This window comes from Cavia porcellus, unplaced genomic scaffold (genome assembly GCF_034190915.1).
Source record: "Cavia porcellus strain 051 isolate PalLab524CR breed Dunkin Hartley unplaced genomic scaffold, mCavPor4.1 scaffold_13, whole genome shotgun sequence".
NCBI classification, from domain to species: Eukaryota; Metazoa; Chordata; class Mammalia; order Rodentia; family Caviidae; genus Cavia; species Cavia porcellus.
In genome coordinates, this window is record NW_026947496.1 from 17,845,525 (window position 1) to 17,872,019 (window position 26,495).

The window sequence follows — 26,495 nt, forward strand, 5'->3', positions numbered from 1 at the left end:
ATTGCAACATGGAAGCCTCCTAGGAGGGCTTGAGCTTTGCATGCCCTGGTTAACCAGTGCTTCGAGGAGTCCTGTGCTCTTTTAGATGACATGCAAGCCCATGCAGTCACAAGAGGAGACATAGGGAAGGCTGAGGAGAGCCAGAGTGGATTATCTGCATGTTCCTAGAGACAGCAGACACGGCTTGCCACCATGCAGGGCCAGATGGGACTCAGAGAGGCCTGGAAGCAGGGAGAAGATGATTGGAAGATGAGAGGCCAGGGTCTTCTCTGGGGTTTCCGCAGGACAGTGAGGCGGCTTAGGATTGGCTGGTTTGAATAATTCCATCAACCTGCCTGGGACCTGATTCTGGGATAATGAAGGCAAAGGAGTGCTGCCTCCTGTAGTATACACGGCAGATGGAGGCAATCTGGCTCCAGAGACACACTATAAGCTGAGCCCTGCCCATCCCTAAGAACGGGAAAGCCCCAGTCCTAACTCTAACCCTTATCCCAGACCTAACCCTAAAGTATAAATGGAAGGAAGACAGGAATTACCCAAACTGACTTCTTACATCAGTTTCCCCATGTTTTCTCGCCCTTGGTTTTCTTTCATCAAAAAGCAGAATTTTTTTTCTAAAGCACGTATAAAGACTTTATTGATCAAAAACTACTAAAGGCTGCTTTATGCTATCACTTCTATGATCAGGACAAAGATTATAGCAAAATACTTCTTTATGGAGCTATTAGACTGAAGACTTAATTCACGCAGCACTTACAGTCTGAGTGCCCACCATGCGCAAGGTGTTCTGCTAAGTCCTCCTGCAACGGACAGAACCTGTTAAGGCTTTCATATCGCTGCTACAGAGTGGGCTGAGCTATAGAAAATGCTTGATATGGAGAGTAAGAAATATAGCTCTAAAGAACTTCAAATAGGAAAAGGTCAAATCTTTGGAGTGGAATAAAAAGAAAACATAAAGGAGAACATACTTAAGCCGTAAAAATATGAATAAACTTTTATCAGGTAGGCATGGGGGGATTATTCTTAATAAATAGTGCACTCAAGAGCACACAAGTATGATGCATATTATGCTCAAGAATACCAACTGGTCGCACTTGGCAAGCATAAAGGGTTCTTGTAGCATTGTAGTGCTGAAAATTGGGAACACTGATTGCCAGGATGAGGAATTGAACTTCATAGGAGGAGGAAGTGGGCATCTTTCGTGGATGGTTGGCAGTTTGATTTCAGTCGTGCGTTCCTCCTTGACTCCTTTGTAGAAACAATGGATGGTGACGTTGTCTTTCAGATGGATTTATAAGTGGATATATGAATGGGGGGTTACTGTGATTTAGATCTAAGGTACCCCCAGAATCCTCATGGATTCAGATGTGGAGCTTCTCATAGGTGGTGGGTTCATGGGATTAATCATGAGTTTATAACTAAATGTGCTGTGAGGAGGTAGGCTTGATACTAAGAAGTGGGTCACAGGAGCCTGACTTGGAAGGGTGCATTCTCATCCCCCAGCCTTTTCTCTGTCTGCTTCCTGACTGCCATGGGTTGAGCATCTTTCGTTTGCCATGCCCTTCCCCTTACCACTTCTGCCTTGGAGTCAACTGACCATGGACTGGGCCCCCCAAACCATGAGCCACATTAAACATTCCCTCCTTTAGTTTGTGTCAGCATTTTTTCCCCCAGCACTGGGAAAGTGACTGATACAGGCACACTCAACATTAACCTGAAGGTGCAAAGCACACCAACCTATTGCCCTTGGTTTGCCTTCCCAGGGTTCAGCTGTCTGGCCACCTGCTGGGTCTTTATCTAATCCTGCCCTGCAGCAAAACTCAAGGCCTTGGAAGAAGAGAAGTCTCTGTCACTAAGTACCTTTTAGGATAAGCCTAATTACTCATCTGAGGAGTCATAACAAGATACTTTCATTCTTTAAGGAAATTGAGCAAAAGGTTCACCAACTCTGAATTTTACCATAAATGAAATCTGATTGTCCTAGACTCTGTGGTTTTCAAAGAAAACATGATAAACAATGGAAAAGGAACCTTTTCTAAGAGTAGCAGTAAGAACATGAGCGTTACACACTAGTCAAACTCATGGTCCCACTTTAGGTCTCCGGGCTGCCCTAGGAACACTCAGGGAATGAACACACCTTTCTAACACTGCACAGTCAACGTGATCTCTCTGAATGCAAGAAATATGAATGTAACCTCCAACAGTGAATAAATCTCTGTATGAGATATTCACAGGGATATACTGTAGCTGTCCTTACTTTACCTTTAAAATGCCTTTATGGATCAAGCTTGAGCTCATTTACATGTTTCCCATAAATGTTCTATCTCTTCGTAGTTCTGTGCTGTATGTAGTATTTTTTCTTACAGGAATCTAAATTTACATCCTTTAACCATAAGAGCTTCCAGCTTCTGGTTCTAGTGTTCTGAGAGCAGACGATTATATTTGTGCTCACTTGTGACTATGGTTTGGATTTTTTTTTTTAACAGTACTGGGGATTGAGCTTAAGGCTTTTACACTGAGCTATATCCCCAATTCTTTTTTTGTTTTAAATCCTTTTATTTTGAGACAGGATCCTGCTAAGCCACTAAGTTCTCCAGACTGAGCTCAAACTTAAAATCCTCTTGTCTCAGCCTCCCAGAATGCTGGGATTACAATCATGCACTGTGCTGCCTGGCTATAAAGTTGATATAGTTCGTGAGTGCTATGGGATCCATGCTTCCTTCAGCCATCCAACTCTGGACTGCTTACCTTCCATGTGCCTGTCCTACGGAAAGCTCAAATTCCACAGCTCAGCGACCAAGTGCCTGCCTTGCTTTCGGGAAGAGCAATCCATTGTTCCTAAAATAAAAAAAAAAAAAATGTGCCTTGTTGTTTAGGAATTTTTGGTTTTGTCTTTGTGGCTTGGGGATTAAATCCACCAGCACTGTACAATTGAGGTGCACTCCCAGATCTTTGCACTTTTTATTTTGAGACAGGTCTTGCTGAGTTGCCCAGTCTGTCCTCAAACTTCCAGTCCTCCTGCCTTAGCCTCCCAAGTAAATGGGACAGCAGGTGTGCACCGCCATGCACCACGCATGTTTTCATAGAGGTGATTTATAATTTCTAACAAACAGGTATCTGTTTCAGTCAGTACAGGTGTTTGTTCAGTGGTGCCTCTTGGAGAACAACTTCCTTTCCACTATTCTACTATAAATAAAGTGTAATTGTACCCAAGAGTTGCGTGATCCGCAGAGTGACCTGCCAGGTGGCTCAGCTCGTGAGCCACACTTACCCACCGCCCAGCACCTCCTTCAGTCATCATCCCATATGGTCATGTAAGAACTTAATTTAAACTCTGACATCTTTCTGCATGGAAAGTGCCTTAAAACAAAGTCCCCTGCTGATGCCAGCCTGGTCCTCAATTTTAGGATTCTCAGGATGTAGTTTTCACAAATGCCAGCTGTTTCCTAAAGCTGTAAGAGGCTGGCCTGGCTGGAGAGAGGATGCCAGGTTGCAGACATTGTACACAAACAACTCTTTATATTTCCTGGCATTTTCCTCTGCACCATCCTTCTCACCACGAGGGTCAGACAGCACATTTTACCTTTGACCAAAACAAAACACCAAGCTACCTTAGGGTCCCTAGGGTGGCCTGGTGTGCTCCAGAATTAACAGAGACAATACGAGATCCCTTTGCACATAAAGGGTCCTCTGATTAAGCAGTTCAGTGACGCTAATTTAAGTCCCAAATACACTTCTGATAGGCCCTTTGTGTCATAGGTAAGATACCTGTATCTAAAAGGGATGATTAAAAAAAACTGGATGTTTACATTAAAAAGATTATTACAGTGAAAGACATTGCTGTTAGCCCTCCCTGCCCCACCCACCCTAAGCCACCTTCTCATCTTGAACACTCCTATCCCATCTTTCTTGTCACTTTCTGAAGCAGTTCTGGAAGCCTCCTCTATGTCTTTATGAGGCGCAGTCAGTAGAGTGTGTGCGGCCGCTGGTGCCATCCAGGGGAAAGGCCGGCTCATCAGCGCACCGTGGTGTGTCTTCAATCAGCACCGCGCAACTTCTGGCTCTTCCCCCCAAACCCACACGAAAGTTAAACATTGTGAGTTGATGCAAGACATCCAGGCAGCCACAACAGCACAATGAAAGACCCATCTGTGTTTCAACTTACACTTCAGATGAAAGGAGATCAGAGAGTCAGACATGCTGAAAGGAGTCAGTAAGCGGCTGAGATAGTCTTACAGTGCCTTTTTTTTTAAATTAGCACTAAGTGCTACTATCGCTTAAAAGTATCATGATACATCAGTTACACATGGGCCTCTAGAGCAGGTGCTAGCAGCCTTTTGCCAGTGAAAAGTGACACTATAGTATTCAGGTTGGGGCTCCCTTATTTGAAATGCTTGCAGCCAAAGCATTTGAGATTTGGAAATCTTTTGAATTTTGGAATAGAACAGTGATAGTGATCAAGGTAAGTATCGAGATAGGGAGAAAGATAGAGATGGGATAGGAATAGAGATGGGGTAGGGATAGTGTTAGGGATAGGGATGGGGATGGGGATAGGTATGGGGATAGGGATGGGGATGGGGATGGGGATGAGGATGGGGATGGGGATAGGGATAAGGATAGGGATAGGGATAGGGAAACAGGGGTAGGGCTAAGGCCCAACTCTAAATGCAGAATTCATGTATGTTTCATATATTCCTTGTACGCATAGCCTAAAGTTAATTTCATACAATAGCTTTAATGATCCACCTGCATCTTGACTGCATGCAGTCAGGCATGGAATTTTCTTTGCACGTATGGCACCCTATAAATGCTCAATAATTCAAATTTTGGAGCATTTCACGTTTTCGGATTAGGGGTGCTTAGGGTGTATTCATTTCCCCCACACTAATTGTCTTTCAAACCCTCGGTCCTGGGCACAACAACTGGCTACAGAAGTAATCTTACATTTTCTTTTCTTATCTGAAGTCATAAACCAGAGCTGTGTCATGTTTGGAAATATGGCCCTCTTGGGTTTTTATGGCTCTGTGACACACAGTGTGGGCTTATTGTCCTTGTTTCCTGGAACTGGTTCTTTTGCTTCTTCCCCTGCATTGGTGGAGACAACTTTATGCACCTCTGGCTGCAGAAATAAGTCATCCCAAATAGGAGGCAGAATGCATCCTCCAACAATTGATAAACGTAACTCACTGGGTGGAGGCAAAGTGTGTTATTCAGGCAGGTGCTATCTGGGTACAGGAAGCATTTATCGCTGGATTCTCACAAGTAAAGAAACTGAGTTACACAAAGATTTCTTGCTTTTCCTGACTGGGTCATAGCAAGGAACCTGAGTTTCCTAACTCCCATTTCCGTGTTCTATCCCACTAGCTCTCAATACCAGAGCTGTGCTGTGGGCATCAGAGCAACTACCCTCACTCAGACAATCTCCTCTTTCCCTCCTCCTGCCCGGCTAAGAGAGCGTCCTTTGCTGGCTGTTAGTGACAGGCCAGGAAGCATCAGGATAGGCGGATTTTCAGAGGTATACAAAGCACCACTGGAGCACTGCAGATGCGTGCAGAGCTTTGCAGTTGACAGAGCATGTACATATTGTATCTGACCTTCAAAACAACCTGTTAGGGCAGCAGGGAATCTATTATGATGTTTACTTCAAAATCCATGAAGAATACATTTGTTGAACTCCTGCAGCATATCAAGCATTGTGCTGGGGGTATTTTATTCTCAGATCCTTCACTAACCTGTATGGGAACTTTTTAAAATTAGAAAAGGTGCCTTGTGGGGTGACAGCCCTACACTAGGACAGACTATGGGCTAGATTCCAGCCCTCTCGTCCCCTCAAATACCTGCCATGGAGACTGCATAGACATTAATCTGTTCACTTCTCCTGACAGGCCTGAGTGTAGATAATGCTGTCCTTCCACAGATGAGAAGCCTGAGCTCAGGAAGGCTGAGGGTCTTGGGCAGAGTGATGGAGCTGCTTGTTGTCGGGGATGGGATGACTCCCCAGCCCTTCTGAATATTCTACCATGACTGATTTCACGAGGATGGTCAACATTTAACCTCGGAACGAGGCTCTTGCAGCAAATGTCCAAAGCTTCTCCCCAGGGGGCCCTGGGTGTTCTCATGCTGCCAGTGATGGGACTCCTCCTTCGGAAAGGAACCCTCATGGGGTGCTTCTCACACCTGGTGTGTGTAGATCGTGCTTTGATGAGCAGAGCCTTCGTGTAGGAGATGCTAGACACTGAATTCCACCTCTTCCCACTGTGCTAAAGACATGAAAAGAAGGAAAACAAATACATCTTGAGCACCTCTTAAGCAGGGGGATCAGTTCCTGCTAGTAGGTAGAACAGGCGATGAAGTAGCCACATCACTCGAAGTGATGTTGTTAATACATCATATCTACCACTGCAAACAAAATCAGCATCAAGTCAAGACAAATCGAGAGGCTTGAATTGACTCCATCGGAAATGCTGTGACAAAGAAAAGCCAGGACCATGAGGGTCCTAAAGCAGCCTTGGGGAGGATGGCCTGCCTGAAGGACACATTCAGTAATGACAGTGGTGACAGCAAAGAGAATTCTAATTACATCTACCGCATAGCTTAGTGCCAGGCACAGTGCTCCCAGTTTGTCTTTTACTTAATTATCCTAAGTATCAGGTGCCATGCCCTCCCAGGTTACAGACTGAAAAGCTGAACATCAAAGCATTAAACAATTTGCCAAAGCTAACAGCCAAATGAGGTGTGCTTTTTAGTGTAGATTTCTAGCCGACACATTTTGGTCCAGAGTTTGTGCTGCTTATCACCATCACTTGTGACACTTTTTCAACCTGAGGTTTCAGCCAAAGTTATAGTGATCTGGGAGCTGACCTACAGGACAGGTCCCTGGAGCCCCAGTGGCTCTGAATTCTGAACATGAGGCTCAGGGACTTGCCTCTCCGTTCTCCAAAAGAGGCCAATAAAATAAGGCTTTTAGGAATTTAGAATCTCAAAAGAAACCATAGAGTGAATGCCATTCACTCCAACGTCTCCCTTTGTCATCCTCACTAGGAAAACAGCAGTGTTGTATTAAGCAAAAATGAATATTGAGTATGTGTTGTTTTTGTTTTTTAAATACAGGCATAAAGTACAAGGCAAATAAGAAATCAGCAAGGAAACAACAAAAAAATTCCACCATGAATCAACTCTGTAGGAAAAGCTAAACATTGATTAAGTAGTTATTGCTTGAAACAATAACTCACACTTGGCTAAAATGTCTTAATATATTCCAGAATAGATAAAAATAAAAAAATCTATTCAGGAACTATATGACATCATTCACAAAATGCTCCATGAAAAATTACTATTAAAAAATATAAAATTCAACTGGAATTTGCTGTTAGACAAATTGGTTTTAAAAGTACCTTTAATTACACATTTTAAATTTAAGCCGAATAACCATTAGATAAATGTATTTTAGGCAAACTGGCTTATAATAGACTGATGGGCAAGTTGATTGTTTCCATTTCTACATATTGGGGATGCAGAAATAGAACCTGGTGGCCGTCCTGGTGACCTCTAAGGGGGATGTGGGTCCCGGAGAAAGGAGCTGGTACCTCCTGGCTGTCATGTGCTAGGCTGTCCCATCCTACACTGAGTGAGTTAGCAGCCCTGGTCGGTGGCACACAGCAACTCGTGAGTAGGAAAATACCAGGCCCCTGGCACAGACTTAGCATGGTGCAGGCCAAGCGTCCCTAAGCTGCAAACACCAGCCACAAAATGCTCCAGAATTCAGAACGTATTCACTGTCAGCATGATGCCCTGCTGGCTCAGTGTGCTATGTGTAAAGTTATTAAAAAGTGTATAAAATTGTCTTCAGGGTAAGCGTGGAAGCTGTCTATGACACGTGAGTTATCTCGTGTTTAGACCCAAGTCTTCTCTCCCAAGCTATCTCATTATGTACAGGCAGCTATTCCAAAATCCAGAAAGAGCTGAACCCTGAAACGCTTCCAGGCCTAACCATTTGGGATGGGGGACACTCAGCCTGTGAAAGGCTTGGTTGTTGTGCTAACCCTTGTCGTGGTGCCACCGTCACTGTTAACACTGAGGCGAGGTGCCTCGGCACCCAGTGCAGGGAGCCATTCCAGGATCTAGGGAGGGAGGTTTCAGCAGAGGTTCTCAGTGAGCTGGATGGGGAAGGGAGAGCAAGGGTTGGTTGACAAAACAGACACAACAGAAGGCTATTCCAACCCGAGGGGAAGTAATACCCAGGCCGCAGGTGTGGGAGAGCAGGCAGGAGTGAAGGCGCATGTGCAGGGTGAGGGTGCAAAAGGGCGGGCGGCTGAGCCCAAGGGGGAGGGGAGACTGGACGGAAGTCCCCTCCAGTCCCGGTGGATGGGGAAGGAGCAGTGCAGCTCTCACAGGGAACCTGAAAGAGCACAAAGGCCACCTGGGTGACCCAGCTGGAGGTGGAGACCTACCTAATGGGCCAGGTTCCAAATCAGTAAATTCCAGAGAGAAAATGGGAGAAACTTCCCTACCCGGGAGCTTTCCAGATGCCGTAGGAAGGGAAGGGTGTTTCCAACTGGGGAACCAGCATGAAGAGGGTGCCTAAAGAGATGAAGCTAGCAGCAGGTGACCGGTAAGACCTGAGAGAAAAGTCCAGAGGCTTTAATCCCTGGATAGGTTTCAGGCTGAGTGGTAACGTGGTCAGATCCACGCTCATTTGGCAGTGAGATGGCAGGAAGGCCACACACAGGAAGGCAGACAGAAGGCTGGAGAAACGCTTTTTCTGTGTTTTATGACCTCTGAGATGATGCATCAGGATAATGTAGTGTTCACCAATGTGAGATCGATGTGATGTCAACACATCCCGGGTCCTCCCCTCCTGTTACCCATCTCTCTAAGACAAGCATGCAGTGCATGGGGCTCAACTGCCCCTCCCCGCTGCCAGATGCTTTCCAGGAATATGGGGTACACATGGACTCTGAGGTCCCCCTCCAGAATAACCTGAGCCCAGGTCTGAACTTTACCCCATCCGTGTAGGCCATCTCTGGGAAGCTTCTGGGGCACTGTCATGGAACCCAGGAATTGGTTTTGCACCCGAATCCATGGAGTGCTAGCCTGGGCAGTGCAGGGACGTGTTCTAATGGCTCAGGGTGCCCACCCTTTTGTGCACACAATTATTGAAAACACTGTATAAAAGTTATCTCCAGTCTGTATGTATGTGGCACAGATGGGGTTCGCACCCCAGAGTGTCCCCAGGGAGCCTCTTGACAGTTTAGACTTGCCTGTGTGGACCATGCCCCATGAACCGAACTCTGCAGCAACTCATCCCCACACAGCGAGCTCCCAAAGTGAGGTGGTCTCCCCAGGACAGATGAGGGAGTTAAGATTGGCAGCGTTTGAGTCACTTGGGAGGGACACACTGTTAGTGGATATGATCCCAGCCAGGGCTGGCTTCTGTCCCGGAGTGTCAGTTGAAAAGATGCATTGCTTTAAAGTCATAGACATGGCAGATCCTAGAAAAGTCGTCTTTGACTGCCTGTTGGTTTTCAGAAGCAGAAGTATCATCGTACACCCCTTTTTTCCCTTTCCTGTCTGGGCTGTTCAGGAGCCTCAGGGCTGACGTGACCTAGGACAGGCACTGCTGACCTCATGGTTCCCGGGATTCCTTTGGGCCAGTGCCCTGCAAGAAGGAAGCAAGCTGGGGGTGCTCACCGAGTAGGAGTCACCCTACTGGGGCTTATGTGGATGCATGGTAGCCAAGCGGCCACTTCAAAGGATGGGCACATGGGGTGTTCTGGGTGTCTTCCGACAGCCCCAACTCACTTCTATCTCTCACCTCCTCCTAATGCAGATCCTGGCGCCCCTGTGAAATTGCCTTGTCTGCCAGTGAAACTGTCGCCTCCGCTACCTCCAAAGAAAGTGATGATCTGCATGCCCGTAGGGGGACCAGAGCTCTCCCTGGCATCCTATGCAGCGCAGAAGAGTGGCCAGCAGGGTGTGGCCCAGCACCACCACACCGTCCTGCCGTCCCAGATCCAGCACCAGCTGCAGTATGGCAGCCACGGCCAGCACCTGCCCTCCTCCACCGGCACCCTCCCCATGCACCCGTCGGGCTGCAGGATGATAGATGAACTGAACAAGACACTGGCCATGACCATGCAGAGGCTGGAAAGGTAATGAAGGGGGGAGGGGGGAGGAAGGAGTGGGGTTGGCCAGAGATGGATAAGGGGTTGACACAGTGGACGAGCCCCTTCCCGCACTGCAAAGAAAAAAAAAAAAAGCCAAAAAGTAAAATGAAACTGAATGCCAAGGCAAGTCTGGAAGAAAAAGAATGATATCGCCAGTTGCCAAACTATAATCTCATTTATCACAAAGAAATAGTCACACACACACACACACACACACGTTTCTCTAAACATTAACACTGTATGAAAGGATGTCCATATAATTAACAGAAGTCGCCCTGGGGTGGGGAAATGGGAATAAATATGGTTGTGTTTCATACTTTTCTGCTACTTTTAATTTTATATCTGTTACTTTTGTGATATTCAAAAGACAATTTAAATGTTCACTGGGGAAGAGGAGAGCCTGCAGGGGCTGCGGGAGGCAGAGGGCAGAACCTTGTTCTTGCTGGTGGAGGAAGCAAGTGTCACAGCTGAATCAGGTGCCACTGAGCCTTGAAGGTGTGGCAGCCCCTGGGCAGCACCCCCCTCACCTGCCTCTGTCTCCAGAAGTGTCTTCCCCTCCACAGGGGACCCCCGGCGGCAGGCCTGCAGGAGACTCTGACTATCCCGGGCAGGGAGAGCCCTCATCTCTTACGCTGGCTCATAATTGCTCCGGTGTATACACATTGATGTGTCCAAATCCCAGCACCGCTGCAGCCTGCCTCCTGCCCAAGAAATAACCTGGAATTTCCTAGCACAGTAATGTTTCTATCTGGAACTGGGAACCTAAATTCATGTCACAGGGTAGTGACAGCTGTTCCCTGATCCAGTGGGGGAAGACTGCAGTGCAGGAGGCCCAGCAGTCAGCAAGGCAGAGAGCCTAAGGTGGGACGCATGCAGGCTGGAGCTCTGAGGTGCAGCTTCCTCCTCTTCCGCTAAGAACTGTGCCTTTAGGAAACCAATGGCTTCGAAGGGAAGCTGTCATTTCTAGAAATTCTGATTTGGTGACTTTGTGTTAATAACAATCCTCCCTGCGAAAGAAAAAGCAGTTTACTACTGCTATGAGAATAGCATAAAGTTTGGGTGGTACCTTTAAATCTATTACACATCCACACCATCATCACCATGGTTATCATCGTCATGGTGTTTAATCCTCACACCTCCCAGGGGGAGACTGACTACGTGGAGGAAGTAAGGTTAAGTGAGTTCCCCAACACCACCTACTCAAAGGATGGTCCACACATGGCTTGTTCCCATCTGCAACCACATAAGTGCAGAAATTGAGAGCACACTTTTAGATACTTGTGTAGTAATTTGGCAGAATAATTTGATAATTAAAGAGGGTTTCACTTTTGAACATCTTTAATTATATTTTACAAAAGCATCAGTTTGTGACAGATTAAAAATTAGAAGAAATGAACAATAAAATCGTCCTTTCTGCCTAAACATGTAAAAACACTTCCCTGAGCAGTGAGCTGAGGGGCCGAGCCTTCAAGCCTGGGTCTTTCTACCCAAATCCAAAACTCTCTCCAGTAGCATAGCTTTTTCCTAGGCAATCGGCCGATAACATCACATCAAACCCCACAACTACTCTACACCAGGTAAATCACCTGGGTTTTAAACATCTGAAGAAGACACTCGTGACCACTATTAGTAGGATATTTCCACTTAAAACATGCCACCTCATAATATCTATGGGTATTTGTGGAGTGTTGCTTTGGAGTTCAGACCAATGAGTGAGTTTGTTGGACCCATATGGGCAGGGCTCTTTATTAAAATGAATCAAAGAGAACAAACTGGAAAATGTGGGGGTGTAAGAAAGAGGGTCCAGGGTGATGGTGGCAGCTGAGTCTCCATACCTCTATCTCTCTCAGGTCTACCCCAGATCAAGGTGCAGGGACATCTTTATAGACCAATCAGCCTTGGGAATTAATTCAGCCTCAGTTTGACCAGACCATCCACCCTGACATGGAGAACTTTCTTCCCAAATAAAGATTGCATTTTTCTGAGCATCCACGTGGTCTCCCAGGAGTGTGGAAGGAAGGATCTGAGAAAAAGCCAGTGACACAGCCACTCTCCCATGTACAGAGGGAGCAATCACTTTCTTAGGCAACGTAATCCCTTCTTGTCACTACATAGAATTTTTCCCCATTGCCCGTCAACATGATTTCATTCTGGATCTAACCAAGTTTCATCCAGAAAGAACTGCTTCTCTATCCTCCTGGCAGTTTCCCACAAAGAAACACTGCAAGGAGGGAAAAAATATGACAGAACACAAAGGCAAACTGCCTGCAAAAATTCTTGGGCCATCTCTGCCCGCTGAGATCTCCTAGGATGTCACCTGTAGAGTCTCAGCCCAGGCTAGTAGTCTGATCTGAAGAAAACATGATAGGTAATGTCAAGATCAAACAGCATTGATGCTGGACTTTGGACTGTACATCTATAAAAATAGGCGTTGACCATTGAAAGGGACTTGGAGACTATCAAGGTAACCAGCCCCTACCCATGATGTTGTTCCTGACCATTCTCAACAGCCACAGCCCCGAGACAGCCTGCACCATTGGTGAGAAGGTCCGAATATTAGGGAATTCTTTTTTACATTACATTAAGTGTTTTACCTATTGTAACACATTTCCCCATGTAATTTTTCATCTTCCTTTCCAATTAAAAGTTTTTAGCCTGGGCATGATGGCACATACCTATAATCCCTGCTACTCAGAAGACCGAGGCAAAAGTGTCACAAATTCCAGGTCCTCTTGGGCAACTTAGTAGGACTCTTACTGACAACTAAGAAAGGCCTGGAGATGTAGTTCAGTGTGAGGCCAAGTTCAATCCCCAGGGTTGTATAGTGAATAGGTTTAAAAAAATCTAGCTTTCAAATCTTCGAGGATCTTTCCACATCCTTTATCTAAAGGCTTCTCTAAACCTTTCATGTCTTATGTATATTCCCCAGGGATTTTGCTAAAACTGTTCTGATGTGTATGAAAAGGTTTTTAATCATTATCCTAAGTCTGCTTGGTGGTACTGAAGCCTGGTGGGTGGTCATTTCCAGCTTTGGCTCACCCAATTTGAAGGGAGAGATACAGAACAAGGGAACTTGAGACCAGGTAAAACAAACTGAACAAATTTGTGTTATCCAAAGTCTCAGGACTGCTGAGCTGGAGCGAGTCCCCACTGCATGACCAAGTGCATAGAGGGTTCTAGAAACAAACGCCAGGATTTGGGTCTCACATATGGCTTATTTAGTAAAGTGTGTTGCTTGACCTCTTCTGGCCTTCTATCCCTCTTCTGTAAAACAAAGATGATAATAATACTCCCAGTCTCGTTTAGGTTATTTGTGAGGATCAAATGACTTAATCAATCCAAGTCAGCCAGGCCATTGCATGCCACATTGTAAACACTCAATAAATGGCAGTGAGCATTAAGCAAAATTATATGGCACATAAAATTTGTCCTCAATATCCATAACAGGAACACTGCAAATGGGCTCCATCCAGCCTTGTTAAGGATTTTGTTTGTTTGTGCCGGATTCCTCAAATGAGATTGTCATTGTTTCTCTCCCTCAGTGTGATTCATGTCCTTTGGAAATGTTTTTTCAGTTCAAATGTTATGCAACCTTTTTATTTTTAATATCTGCAGTGAGCTGTTGGTCTAGTTGGCCTCCATTCTGGAATCCAGACTTTAAGTTCTGATCAGCCCCGATCTTCTTTCTGATCTCAGTCTTGAATGTGCTCTTGTTTCCTCTGAGCAAAATGAAGTGTGATACCGGGCCTTCCTGACCCCGCAGGAACTTCAGGAATGTTCTCAGGGCAGTCTTTCCCTTCCTTATGCAAGGAGCTTCACACTTCCAGCCGTCCCCAGCAGACAGCTCAGCTCACCCTTGGCACCTTTCTCTTTCTTATACCCCATGGCTGATGGTCAGCGAATCCTATCCTGTCTACAGGAAGAAGATGCCTGGATTGGCCACTGCCCCTATACTCCTGGCTCTTGCTGCTTCCCTCCCTGCCCCCTCTTCTGTCCCTTCAGACTTTCTCCAACACAGTGGTCAGTGAGATCGTGCCTCAAAAGCCAGACCATGATCGAATTCATTTGCAGAGGCTGCCATCACAAAAGACCACAGCCTGCCTGGCTGAACGGAAGCATATTTTCTCTCAATTCTCAAGCTGATGTTCAAGATCCAGGTGCAAGAATGTGGCAGGGCCTTCTTGCTACATCTAATGTGATAGAATGTGGGGGAAACAGGCTGAGGGCACAAGGCGGGTGTAAACTTGCTTTTAGAACAAACCCACTCTTGAGCTAAGGAACCTACCCTCCCATGATAATGATATTATTTTGTTAATTCATCCCTTAAAATCCCCACATCTCAACACTGTTTCATTGGGGGTTAAATTTCTAACACATGAATTTGGAGGTGCACAGTTAAAGCATAGCTCTTAGTAACTGGAAGGTCCATCAGTAGTTCTCAACTGTTATTTTGGAAGCAGAACAGGAGCTGGGAATACCAGTGAACTCCACACAGAAGTGGCCACCCTCAGTGGAGCTTAGAGTGCCCTGGGACGTGAACTGAGCAGGTCATCATAGGATGGTGCCGGGTGGGAAGGGAGTGCACAACTGGGGTGTCAGCTGGTCAGTGGGACTCGGAGTGGTCTTCTCTAGAGAGCTACAGATAAAGTAAGAACCAAAAGATGAGAGGCCAAAGGAAAAGGGAAAAAAGGATGGGAGAATACTGGCATCAGATGAGAAGGAGTGGTCTCCTGTCTCCAAAGGGTGGGTGAGATTTTCATTATGGGGCTGGAGAAAGTTGGAAGTTCCTCCCCAGGTTTTTAGAATGAGAATAGTTACAGAAAGTTATAATCAGACATGTGGAAGAACCTCAAGCTTCCAAAAAGGACACTGGAGATCTTCAAAAGAGATCAGGCCAGCAGCAGTCCCAGAAGGTTTACTTATTTACTTACATAAAGGAAAACCTTACAGGTCAGGTCATTTGCTAAGGAACTGTCCAGCACTATATAACTCTATTAGATCTATTCCACTAGGTTGTTAACTTAGTTGTGGAAAGTTTTAGAAATAGAATAGCTTTGCCTCTACTAGGCAATACACTTAACATGGCATACATTTATATTGTCACAGATAGGCCAGAACCACACTGGTCCACCAGAGCCAGGAAGGTTCCAGAATCTTCTTGAACTTTCAGCAACACCTACAGAGTACTACATACCAAGCATTGTGATACACAATAGTGTATCACAGTCTTTCCTTTAATATTAATAAGTATAGGTATATAAAGTTTTTATAAGTATAGGTATATAGTTTTATAAGTATAGCTATATAAAGTCTTCTTATATTGTCCCTTTTGATAGTTACAAATTAGCTAGGGATGAAATTATTACTTGTCAAGAATATAGAAAAAGGAATCATTTTTATATTGGACAGAAGAATTTGAAATTGGTAGCTGCCCAAATCCCTTCCATCTCTAGCATTCTATTATCCCATGATTATTTTTAAACCTTTCAAAGAGCACAATAGAATTTATAATCCAAGGATATATCCAGTCCATGGTGACAATTGCTTTTCTTCATGTTGCCCCAAGAGTCTCAGGAAGTTCTAAAAATAATACTTGGTCCTGAGTGTGGCAATTCCCAGGGTTTCTTTGGATCTTAATAGTCTGACATATTTATTGCATCGGCTTATGTTTGTAACATTAACCTGCAAACCACAGTGCTCCGTGATAATAAGCAGATGTGAATCACTGTCTTCTCTGAAGTCCTAGGTGTTATTTGCTTGTGAATTGATTTGAAGTTCAGTGTTTTATGCATTGTAGAGAAAATGCTGTACACTGTTAAATCAAAATTTTCCAAGAAAATTCTTTTTCTGTTCAACACCACCTCTTCAAAGTCTCTTGAAATTCTAGTAGGACCTTTGTCCCTGGCCCTTGGAAGCCAGAGTTACCAACTTCTTATACTAGCTATTTTCTTTTAAGGTATATATTTATTGTATTTTAGTGTAAGACAATGCCTTTCTCCCCTGTAAGACTGGGAAGCAGATCATTAGCAGAAAAATGAATTGAGACTAAACAAATATTAACATCTTTTGTTAAGGGGGTGTAAAAGAAAGTGTATTTTCAGGAGAAACTTGAACTGCACTTGAACTCCTGTGTCTGCTCCTATAGAAACCCTGCCATTTCCCAAAGCATGAGTATTGATTCTTTAGTTTTCTTGGAAGAAGCCATTACCCACAAAATTTTCACAGGTGTAACATTAAAAGAAATCACTAAGTGAAATATTTTAATAAATGAGTGAATATTATCTATTGATTCACAATGATTAGTGTATGATAAATTGCTGGAGTTTCAGTACATCCCGGTTACAATAGCAGCTACTAACTGCAATGTATGTGAAGCACACTGTACTAAGATGTTCCCCTGATCTTGCAGCAGCCTGTGGGTAGCCAAATAGATTGATTCCTCCACTTAACTGAGAAGGTACAGAAGACCAGTAGGTACATCAGGTGAATGGTCCTCCTCACCACTCCACATCTTCCTGATGCCCCCAACCCCAATCAGGCATGCCCTGGGGCATTGCAGATCTCTAGAAATAAAATCAAGTCAAGTCAGCATCGTTTAGTTTCATCATCAGAAGTGGAGAATGCTGGGAGAGTTACGCTGCTGATCCCACTCTATACATCTCAAGGTTTTACTTGTCACGTCCCAATGTGACGCCAGGTCAGAAATGTGGGCTCTGATCCATGGAAGGACAGATGGGGGGGGGGGTTGGAAACAAGTTAATTCAAGCCCATTACCACTTCTGGAAAAACAAATGCAAACTGCATTCCCTTGTCTATATATAGAACAGCATAGTTTCCTGCTGACTAAACTCCAGCAAATAGACAAAGGCTCCGATGCTGTGTTTCTTATCTTGGAAGGCTAATCCTAGGCCATGATAAGCCACACAATGGTGCCTGCTTTCTTAAAATGAAGCTGATTGACGATTTTCTTGGGCTTCGGTGGTTATTTCTGTCATTTTTCAGCCTTAGGCACTGCAATTTGTAGCATAATTTCTCACACATTTTTGGTCTCCCAGAGAAAAACGGCTGATTGTTCTTCTCTCCTCTGAAAAGTCTCTTCATAACTCCTGCAGATGCAATTACAGGAGCTGTTCCTATTGAAGCTTCATTCCACTTTCAGTGTCATATTTGTAGGTGATAAATTTTCTTTCTCCTTTGGGGAGATTCATGGTTTTGGTTTTGTTTTTTTTTTTTAAATCAGTGCATTTGGAATCAGATTCCAGAAAGCAATATCCCTTTATTACACATTTTTCTTTAGAAATGATGGTAAAATGATTCTTGAGGATTTTCAAGGAAGAGTAAGGATTTAATAGAGACTTTTTAATTTGGTAACTTGCCCCTCATTCCTTGCAAGAGTTGCAGAGATATTTGATAACTGGTAATTTTGCACCCATGGACGCCGTTAAGTGGTACTTACATCCGCTGTTGCCATAGGACAGAGATAAAGAGGTAACTGTAAAGCCCTCTTCAGAAACAGCCAACTGATGGAATGCCCCAACTGCTTATCCTGTCTTAGCTTTTGTTTCTTTTTGAATTATTAAAAATAAAGTCTGTGCCTTCCCCTCACCCAGTAAGGAGCTTGAAATGTCAGTCCCTTAATCTGCAAAGTCTAGAGATTCCTTTGGAATAGGTGATGATTTCAGTGATAGGAAAGTGGGCACCTGAAGGGCACCAATGTGCTCTTAATCCATGTGTTTCCTACTTGCTTGAGCAGAGTCAAAGAAGACAAAGGAGTTTTCCAAAGACAGATCTTAGTTAAATGTCATTCTTGATGGAGTCAGAACCAAGAGGAGGATAAAGTGTTTTCTTCTTCAATGTGTCTTGGGAACATGATGAATAAGAGCATGTAAGATGTGCATCTTTTACCAGCCTGGGTTACCATCTTCTCTTCAACTTTCCAAGTGCTTCTATGCTTAATGTTTCTTTTGTGTGTTAGGTAAGTGTCTGTTTGTTCCGCACTGTTCATTCATTTCAGTGAAGAAAGCATTTAGGCTGTTCAGTCCACTCGGGTGAAGACAAGAACAAAACAAAGTCATTGTCCTTGGAGGTTTACTGTACAGTAGGAAACAGGTGATAAACCAGTAGCTATGCAATCTATAAAATAAGGATGTCACTGCAGAAAAATACAGCAGGGTCCTGGGAGGAGAGCAATGGTGATGCCTTTCTATCCTCAAGGACACATGGCATCAAAGTGACCACAACAGATTCCAAACCCTTTGCATCCCACCCATTTATTGATAGCATCCCATTGTCCAAAACTGGATCATCCAGCTTGGCAGTTATTCTCCTCTCCCCCTTGCAACCTGTTCTGTCTGCATCCCTCCTCACCCACAACTATGTGCTGCTATGTTAAAACTGTACCCAAGTTCAGAATTGAACCCCACCTGTGTGTCCCACAGTGACCTATTCTCTTGGGTCTCTCCATAGCCAAATTCATTGCCAAAGCACAGGTGGGTTGCATGAACATGTTCTCTTTACCATTCATTACAAATTTTAATAATCATTTCCAGTTAGTAATCAACATGAACATATTATGGAAAATAATAGACATGATTGGTTTGTTGGGAGAAGGCAGGTAGCATGGTTAACGAAAAGAGAAGGAGCCCTGGGATTAGAAAACCAAAGGTCACATTTCTGTTGATCACACCCAGGTCTCAGAGACCTAATGCCCTCATCTGTGAATCAAAACAGTAAAGTATCCTTGATTCTGAAAGTTTTTGTGAAAATTAAATGAGATGATGAATGTGGTACAATGTCCCTACAACAATGGAAGGCCCTAATGTATTTAAGTGCTAGTATAAAAATAATCCCGAATTATGCAGCTACCCATCATCTTTTGAATGTCATAGGATCCTCTTCAGTTCCTACACATTCATCCCTATTACACTTATGAGGAAAATTACAGATGACAGGGAACAAGGTCCTCCTTTTCCCCCTGAAAAGTAAGACCTTTGGCGTTTGTTTACATTCATGATTAAAAGTTTGAGGAAATTTGTGGATCCTCCCCCCATTCCAGTGACCTCCTTCAGCAAAGAAGCCTAACTCTGGACAGTTGTATCTGGAGTGGACCGATAGATGTGAGCATAGAGGGAAAATGTCATAGCCTTAGGCTCTCTTTGCATCTGCTGTGCCTACGTAGTCCCGAGGTAGAAAGCTTGTAGGTACCATTGCCTTCTTCCTGCATAGATCTCAGTGTGTGAACTTTTTGAATTATTGTGTCAGGAAAGAGAACTCCAGACCATTATACTGGAAACCCTTATTTCTCCTTTCACAGTGATGCTTTTCCTATAAAAATACAAATTGATCTAATGGCTGGGGATAGCTGTTTTAGAGAATTAAGCAATAGAAATTGTGTTAGTGTTCCAAAACATATAACTGAGATAATTGTAAACTTAAAAGGTTTATTTTGGCCTCTTTTTTTAGAAATTTAAGCCCCTGATCAGTTTGCCCTGTTGCTTTGGGTGAAGAGCATGTGATGACAAGAGCACGTATCAAAGCAAAGCTGTTCACCTTACAGCCAGGGAACAAGAGAAAAATGAAATCAGGATCCCACGTCCTTTTCAAGTGTAGAACCCCAATAACCTAAAGACCTCCCTCTAGGCCTGACCTCCGACAGGCTCCAATGCTTCCTCCAGCATTTTCCTTTAGAGCAAATTTTTGCATATGGAAATTTTAAGAACACAAGATGCAAACTACAACAGTAGAGTAATATGGCCTGCTGTCACTCCAAGAGACTTGAATTCAAACATTAGATTGACCTTTCCTTCAGTTCGAAAATATGCTCAATAATAAGGCTGTGGCATGACAATAAATAGTAATTAGCCACTGTCTTTGGGAGGCTCGCTGTCACTGGGGGGTACTTACTCATGCAATTATAATGTGACAGATCCCACAGCAGAGAGGGCGGCAGAGGCTGTGGGTGCACCATGAAGGGATTTCTTTCCTTTGAAAAAGCTACATAAAAGAAACGGCACCAGAAGTGACCCTAAGTATGGGGAGGATTCTCCAAGCCAAACTCAGAAGCAAGGGTACAAGGCAGAGTGACAGAAGGAGCAGAGAGGGGAGGCAGGAAAACCTACAAACTTCTTGGGCAGTGGCCAGTGGCCTGGTGTAGCTGGTGTAGCTGGAACACTCAGAATAATAACAGATGAAACAGGAATCAGATTGACCCATGGCACTGTGTCATAATCAAATGGGAGCCGCACTTTCTGGTATGCTAGTGTACCGTGGGGTGACAAAAGGTAGCAATAATGCCCTGTGTATTAAAAAAAAAATAGTCATGGAACCAGGCATGTTGGCCAGTGCTGCTAATCCCAGTGTTTCTGGATCACAGGTTTGGGCAACTTAGACATACTGTGAGACCTTATCTCAGAATTAAGGACTAGGGATGTAGCTCAGTGCAAAGGTCCTTGGTTCAATTCCCAGTGCCCCCACCATACACACACAAAGATATAATTACCCCATATAAAAATTATGCATATATCAAAACATCACATGCTATTCCTAAACATTTCGTATTTGTGTTTTTATATGTCCAATTAAGTGTTTTAACGTTTAAAAAAAAAGTAGGGAAGAAATTGGAGGTCAGATTATGAGACACCTCCTATTGCACACCAAAGAAAATGTTGGAGTTTATCCAGTTTACATGAGGCCCTTCAGGGCTCTTTTGAGAGAATTATAGAGGATGGACTAGGGGTGGTAGGAAGGGAAGAATTCCAGAAGGGTAAGTTTCAGAAGCATGCCAGGACCACAGCATCTGCGTAGGCAATGGCAGAGAGACACCAGTAAGAGATCAGCTCCCATCATTGACTGTCTGAGTTTGGAAACACCTGCTCCCTCCTAGCTGTTACCCCTGGCCAAGGGCCTTGAGTTTCTTCTTTCTACATAATAGTACCTGTTTCTTATGGTTCTTGGAAAGCTTAAACGCATGCATTTAAAAGTATTGATTTTATCATTTGCAGTAATAGTAATCCAGTTAGAATTAACAGAGGCTGGGCTGAGGATGTAGCCAGGCAGCAGAGCACTTGCTTTGTGTGTGCAAGGCCCTCAGTTCCATCCCCAGTGATGAAAAAGAAAATCAAGAACAGCACCAGTAGGAGGATAGGATTAGTTGTTTTATGTTTACCTGTGGTTTTAATAGCCAGCCAATGGGAAGACAAGCAGGAGACAACCTATGTGTAACGAAATCCACTTGAAATCTAAACAAACTAAATGTTTAGTGCAAAGAATTTTGATGTGAAAAGTCTAGAATAGATCTGATTGCATGAGTCAGCTTCTCCTGTGGGAATGTGGCAGATAACCCAGCTGGAGGATGTGATGACTCTTTCAGGCCACTAGTGTCACTGGGTAAACCACTGATCTGGGCAACATAGTGAGAAAAGCTGCTTCACTGGAGAGCCAGTGGGAAGCTCTTGTATTAATGGGGTAACTGCTCAGAAACCACGGCAAGGGTGCAAATAACTTGCTAAGTGGAACCCTGAAGGCAACAAAGTGTCATACAAGTTGGGGATGCCACCCTGAGTCACTGTGTTAGGACCCTATGGAGTGGGATCTGGGTGATTCAATGGATGCTGAGAAATCTTGAATCACTAAGGTTGTTCCTGTGAACCATTCCTGACAAAAACAGTAAGTAGCAAAGCCATTGTGGCCAGAGGTTCCCAAGCCAAGGCCATTTCTGTCCCAACCCAGAAGACACATAACCAGCATTGTCCTGAGATACTTTGGATTATCACAATTGGAGGAAATGCTACTGGCACCTCTTAGGTAGAAGCTGGGAGTGATGCTACACCTACCACAATGCACAGCACAGCCCCCAAAGGAAAGAATCATCTGGTCCATACTCAGTCATGCTGCTGTTGAGAAAACCTGATCCAGAGCAGCATTTAAATAAAAGGCGATGTCTCTGTCTTTGGTGGTCACATACTTGGCCTTCAGTGGTTACTTCTTAACATACTTCTTAAGGTAACTTCTTAAACCTTTTTGATGAATTGTCCTCACTTCCTGAACAATATCTTTTTTCTCCCTTTAAGAAACCAGGTGTTAGAGCACCTGCTTGGTTCACACCTGCTTGGACCACAAACTGATTGGCCAGCAGACGTCTCCAGCTGTTTCTATAGCACCCCCACCAGGCAGCTGTTGACTGCACAGCTGGTCCCTGTTGTAACAGAGAATTACATGATCAGACCTGTTTGATAGCAGTGCAGAGGATGAACTGGTGGGAAAAATGAGTTTTGCATAATTTTTCATAAAAGTCGTATTTTCTTTAATATGTATTAATATGCATAATATGAATATTAAAATATACATATAAAATATTGTGTATATTTAACATAAGTTATTAACATTTAGCATATGTTTTGATAACAAACATTATTTACTTAAAGTAAGTTTACATTTTTAAGTCTTGTATTAAAGATAAATATAAAGTAACTATAAAGAGTGTAATAGATTTCAAAAATGGATTACACAAAAAAATTAAGGAAAGGCTCTTTTTTCCCCATAAGCCTGCCAGCATTTGTTGGTGGGAGTGTAGACTGGCACAACCACTGTGGAAATCTGTGTGGCGATTCCTCAAAAAAATAGGAGTAGAGGTCCCACTTGATCCAGTTATTCCTTCTGGCTATTTTCCCAGAAGAATGGAAAACATCATGTCACAGTAATATATGTGTACCCTGTTTATAGCAGCACTATTTGTAATAGCTAAATCTTGGAAACAGTCCAAATGCCCATCATCTGTGGGATGGACAAAAAAAGATGTGGTATTTTTATACAGCGGAGTGCTACTCAGCTATAAAGAAGGATAAACTCAAGGCTTTTATAGGTAAATGGGTACAAATTAAGAGCATACTCATAAATGAATCAGACACACTTGTGTAAACATCCTGTTGGCTCCCTAGTGTAAAAAATTGAAAGAGCAAATAGAATCTAAAATGTGCAATAGATATTGTGAGAGTAAAAGAGGAAGAAACTGCTCAAAAGAAAAGAACTAGGATGAGGGAAAGAAGAAAGGAAAGAAGGAAAAAATTATATATATGAAAGACATAATTAGACTACTAATCTCTACTAATTCATCAAAAAGAATGGTTTGCACTTTCATTGTTTGATTAATTTTTCATGCCTATATCTTGTAATCTGAGCAGCTGCTTTGAAGATAACAATATGTAATATATTAACTATCACTGATCTCCTATTATGTTTTGAAATTCTTTGTCATCATTTTTGTTCTCTTTGTATTTTAAAATAAATTTTAAAAATTAAGTGGGAGTACAACGGAAGTTTAGTATTAGTTTAGACCAGGGATCAAGAAACTATTTCTATAAAGAATTGTACAGTAAATGTTTAGAGTTCCATTGCAACCATTTTGCCATTTTGGTATCAGAGCAGCCCCAGCATAGCCAAGAGTTTAAGTCCTGCACCATTTTGACTGTTGAGGACCCAGAATCCAAGATGACCCATTAGACCCAGTGCCCAGGAGTGGCCTGTTTGTGACAATGCAAGGCATCATTGCTTCCTTTGGTTAATAAGATCTAAGCAGTACTCACATTTATGCCTTTTTTTTTTTTTTTTTTTTTTTTTTTTTTGTCTTTTTGAGACAGAGTCTCGCTATGCAGTTCAGACTAGCCTTGGGCTCACTTTGTAGCCCAGGCTGGTCTCAAACTTGCAATGATCTTCCTACCTCAGCCTCCCAAGTGCTGGGATTACAGGAGTGCACCACCACTACCAGATTTATGCATAATATTTCTTCCATCTTGTGTGGGTACAGTTAATAGGATTTGTGTTCAGTCAAAGCCCACAAACCTGTAAGGATCACATTTCAATTTTGGGATACAGAATATTATAACAGGATGGACTCAAATCTCAACTCGTTCCCTGTATTTGTGGACTGATTAATTACCCTCTCAGAGCCTCAATTTCCTGCTTCATAAAATAGGAATAATAACTTTTCCTGGAAGATAGTCATAAAGAGGAAATGGAGGACTGTCTGGGAACATGTAGAATGGGGGGGGCAGCATGAGGGAAATGTTCCCTTATTTCACTCTCCCTACTTCTTTGCCTCAGTTTCCCCATGCATTTGATGAAGATGCTCTTTCTGGCATTATCTAATCCATTCATAAAGAGGCCAACCAAATATAGGCACCAAGATCCCTGCAATATACTACCAGATGCCCCCCTAAAAATTAAAAAGCCATCCCTTAATTAATACCCTTTGAAAATGCTTCCCAACTACTTACATTTATACTTAAATATCAGTCGTTGCAGCCTTAAGCAGCAGTTACTAACATGGCAGGTAGGGAAAGAACAGAATAAGGACTGCATTGGGTTTTCTGCCTCATTTTGATTAGGAGTTAAAAGTCTACTAGCGAAACTCCCTGGGGAACAGTCTCGGACAAGGGCAGAGAAAGAAGGGAAAAGCCAGAAATGCAAAGGTCCCAGCTGGCACAGGTGACCTAGTTACCTACCCGAGAGAGAGAGCTGCCAGCAGCACAGAGAAGGCCAAGCACAGAAGGCCGAGACAGCCGCCCCTCCCCACCACGAGAAGAACACACATCCCCGTGCTAAGTGTGAGCTCAGCCAAGCCTCCCCTAACTGGCCTGCTGCCCGTCCCGGAGAAAAGAGGGCAAGCAGCCAAGACAGATGTCAAGCAAAAGCCCACCAAAAGGAAGGCACACATAGGTGAGGGAGCCTGGCGTGCTCCTAGGACAGCCCGGGAGCCCAGTCGACTTTGGCAAGTTCCAGGGGACAAGGGAAATACATCTTCCTGGTACTCCCTTCCCCCTCTTTGGGCAGCTTTCCATCTTCTGCTTTCTCCTTCTTACAAATAAAAGCATCTTCCTTTCTTCACCTGCAACCCACTAATTCTTTGTTGGTGCCAAGTTTCCAATTTTGGTTGACTGCTCATTCAAGCAGCGTGGTGGTGCTCACCCCAAACGTGACCAGAGAGCCCCCGTGTAACCCCATCCTAATCAGGGTCTCACCCGTCCCTTCAATCTTGTTTATCACGCACCACCCATGGGGCCAATCTCTGCTCTTCTTTTGCGTACAATCGCTGGCTTCTCCATCCCTTGGAATCAGTGCAGAGCTCTCTGCCTTGAGGAGCTCATGCTTTCTGGCTTGTGACTTTATTTTTCCTCAAAAGATTCTTTCTACCAGGCAACGATGTCTGTCAACTGCTTTTTATCCCTGACTCCCAGCTGCTGTGTCCCCAACTCTTCTCCTTTCTAGAAACCACTGCTAAGTAAACTATAAGGAAGGAGAGAAGAATGCAGGGCAGTGCAAACACAAGGCATGGAGTGAGCCTCTGCCCGGGCCACCCTTACTTCCCTAAATGCCAGATATAGAAATCCAAGCACTGTTGGGATACAGTGGCCAGCATGGGCAGGGCAGTAAGTCCCTGTGTAGTCCAACTTACAGTCTCGTGCCATGTTTGTCACCTTGCAGACCATGTGTCATGGGTGCAACCTTCCTTCCTGCTCGCTTTGGCAAGTCTACAAAATCAGCTGTAAATGTAGTTCCTTGAACCACTAAGGAAGTTGCCACACTCTGTGTGTGTGTTTGTGTGTGTGTGTGTGTGTGCGTGTGTGTGTGTGTGTGTGTGTGTGTTGTCCAGGGTGGAACCCAGGGCCTTGCACATGCTAACACAAGTGTACCAAGAGCTCTGCCACTGGGTTCCACCCCAGCCCAGTAAGATGCTGCATTTTTCAGTAGTTGAAGGGGCTGTTTTGTTTTGTTTAATGTTGATTTAGTTCAATGCCCCCAACATCATAGCTTATAATGTCTTAACCAGGTTTTCCAACAGCTATGTGAAAAATAGAGAAAAATAACTCTTTGGAAACAATAAAAGAAAGTTAATTGAACTTAAATTAGATGTAGCAATAATTTAAAGCACAATTGAAGGCTTCAATGGAAACTCATGACTTCCTGTATCATAAATAAGATTTCTTTAAGATAAAATATATGAATGTAAAACTCACTGATAAGTAATATAACCTCACAACCCATTACTTAATGAGTGTTAAACACTTTTAGATGACAAAATACACTGAGTTTCTGGGATTCACAAGTTTGTTGACCAAGAAAAGAAATTCCATTTTCAGTAAATATGAAAAAAAATTAAAGATTTTGCCAGGCTGGTGTAGAGCCCAGTGCCAGACCTCTTCACCAGTATATGTGAGCTTGGGGTTTCATCTCCAACCCTGCAAAACTGGAAGACATTTCATTCTGTGTTTCTGGCTTCATAGTCTCATTATTTTGGCTGAATTCATGGAAAGGCTGTCATTAGAAGGACTTTCA

At 43.7% G+C, this 26,495-nt stretch overlaps 1 protein-coding gene across 10 annotated transcripts in view; it reads left to right on the forward strand.

Moving 5' to 3' along the window:
* Window positions 1-26,495, forward strand: part of Phactr1 (phosphatase and actin regulator 1) — a 508,872-nt gene that overhangs the window by 434,941 nt on the left and 47,436 nt on the right. For all 10 annotated transcript variants that reach the window (XM_063259891.1, XM_063259893.1, XM_063259894.1 and 7 more), the window contains one exon: window positions 9,830-10,151. In XM_063259891.1, coding sequence (XP_063115961.1) covers window positions 9,830-10,151 — 322 coding nt within the window. The remainder of the gene's footprint in view (window positions 1-9,829; window positions 10,152-26,495) is intronic.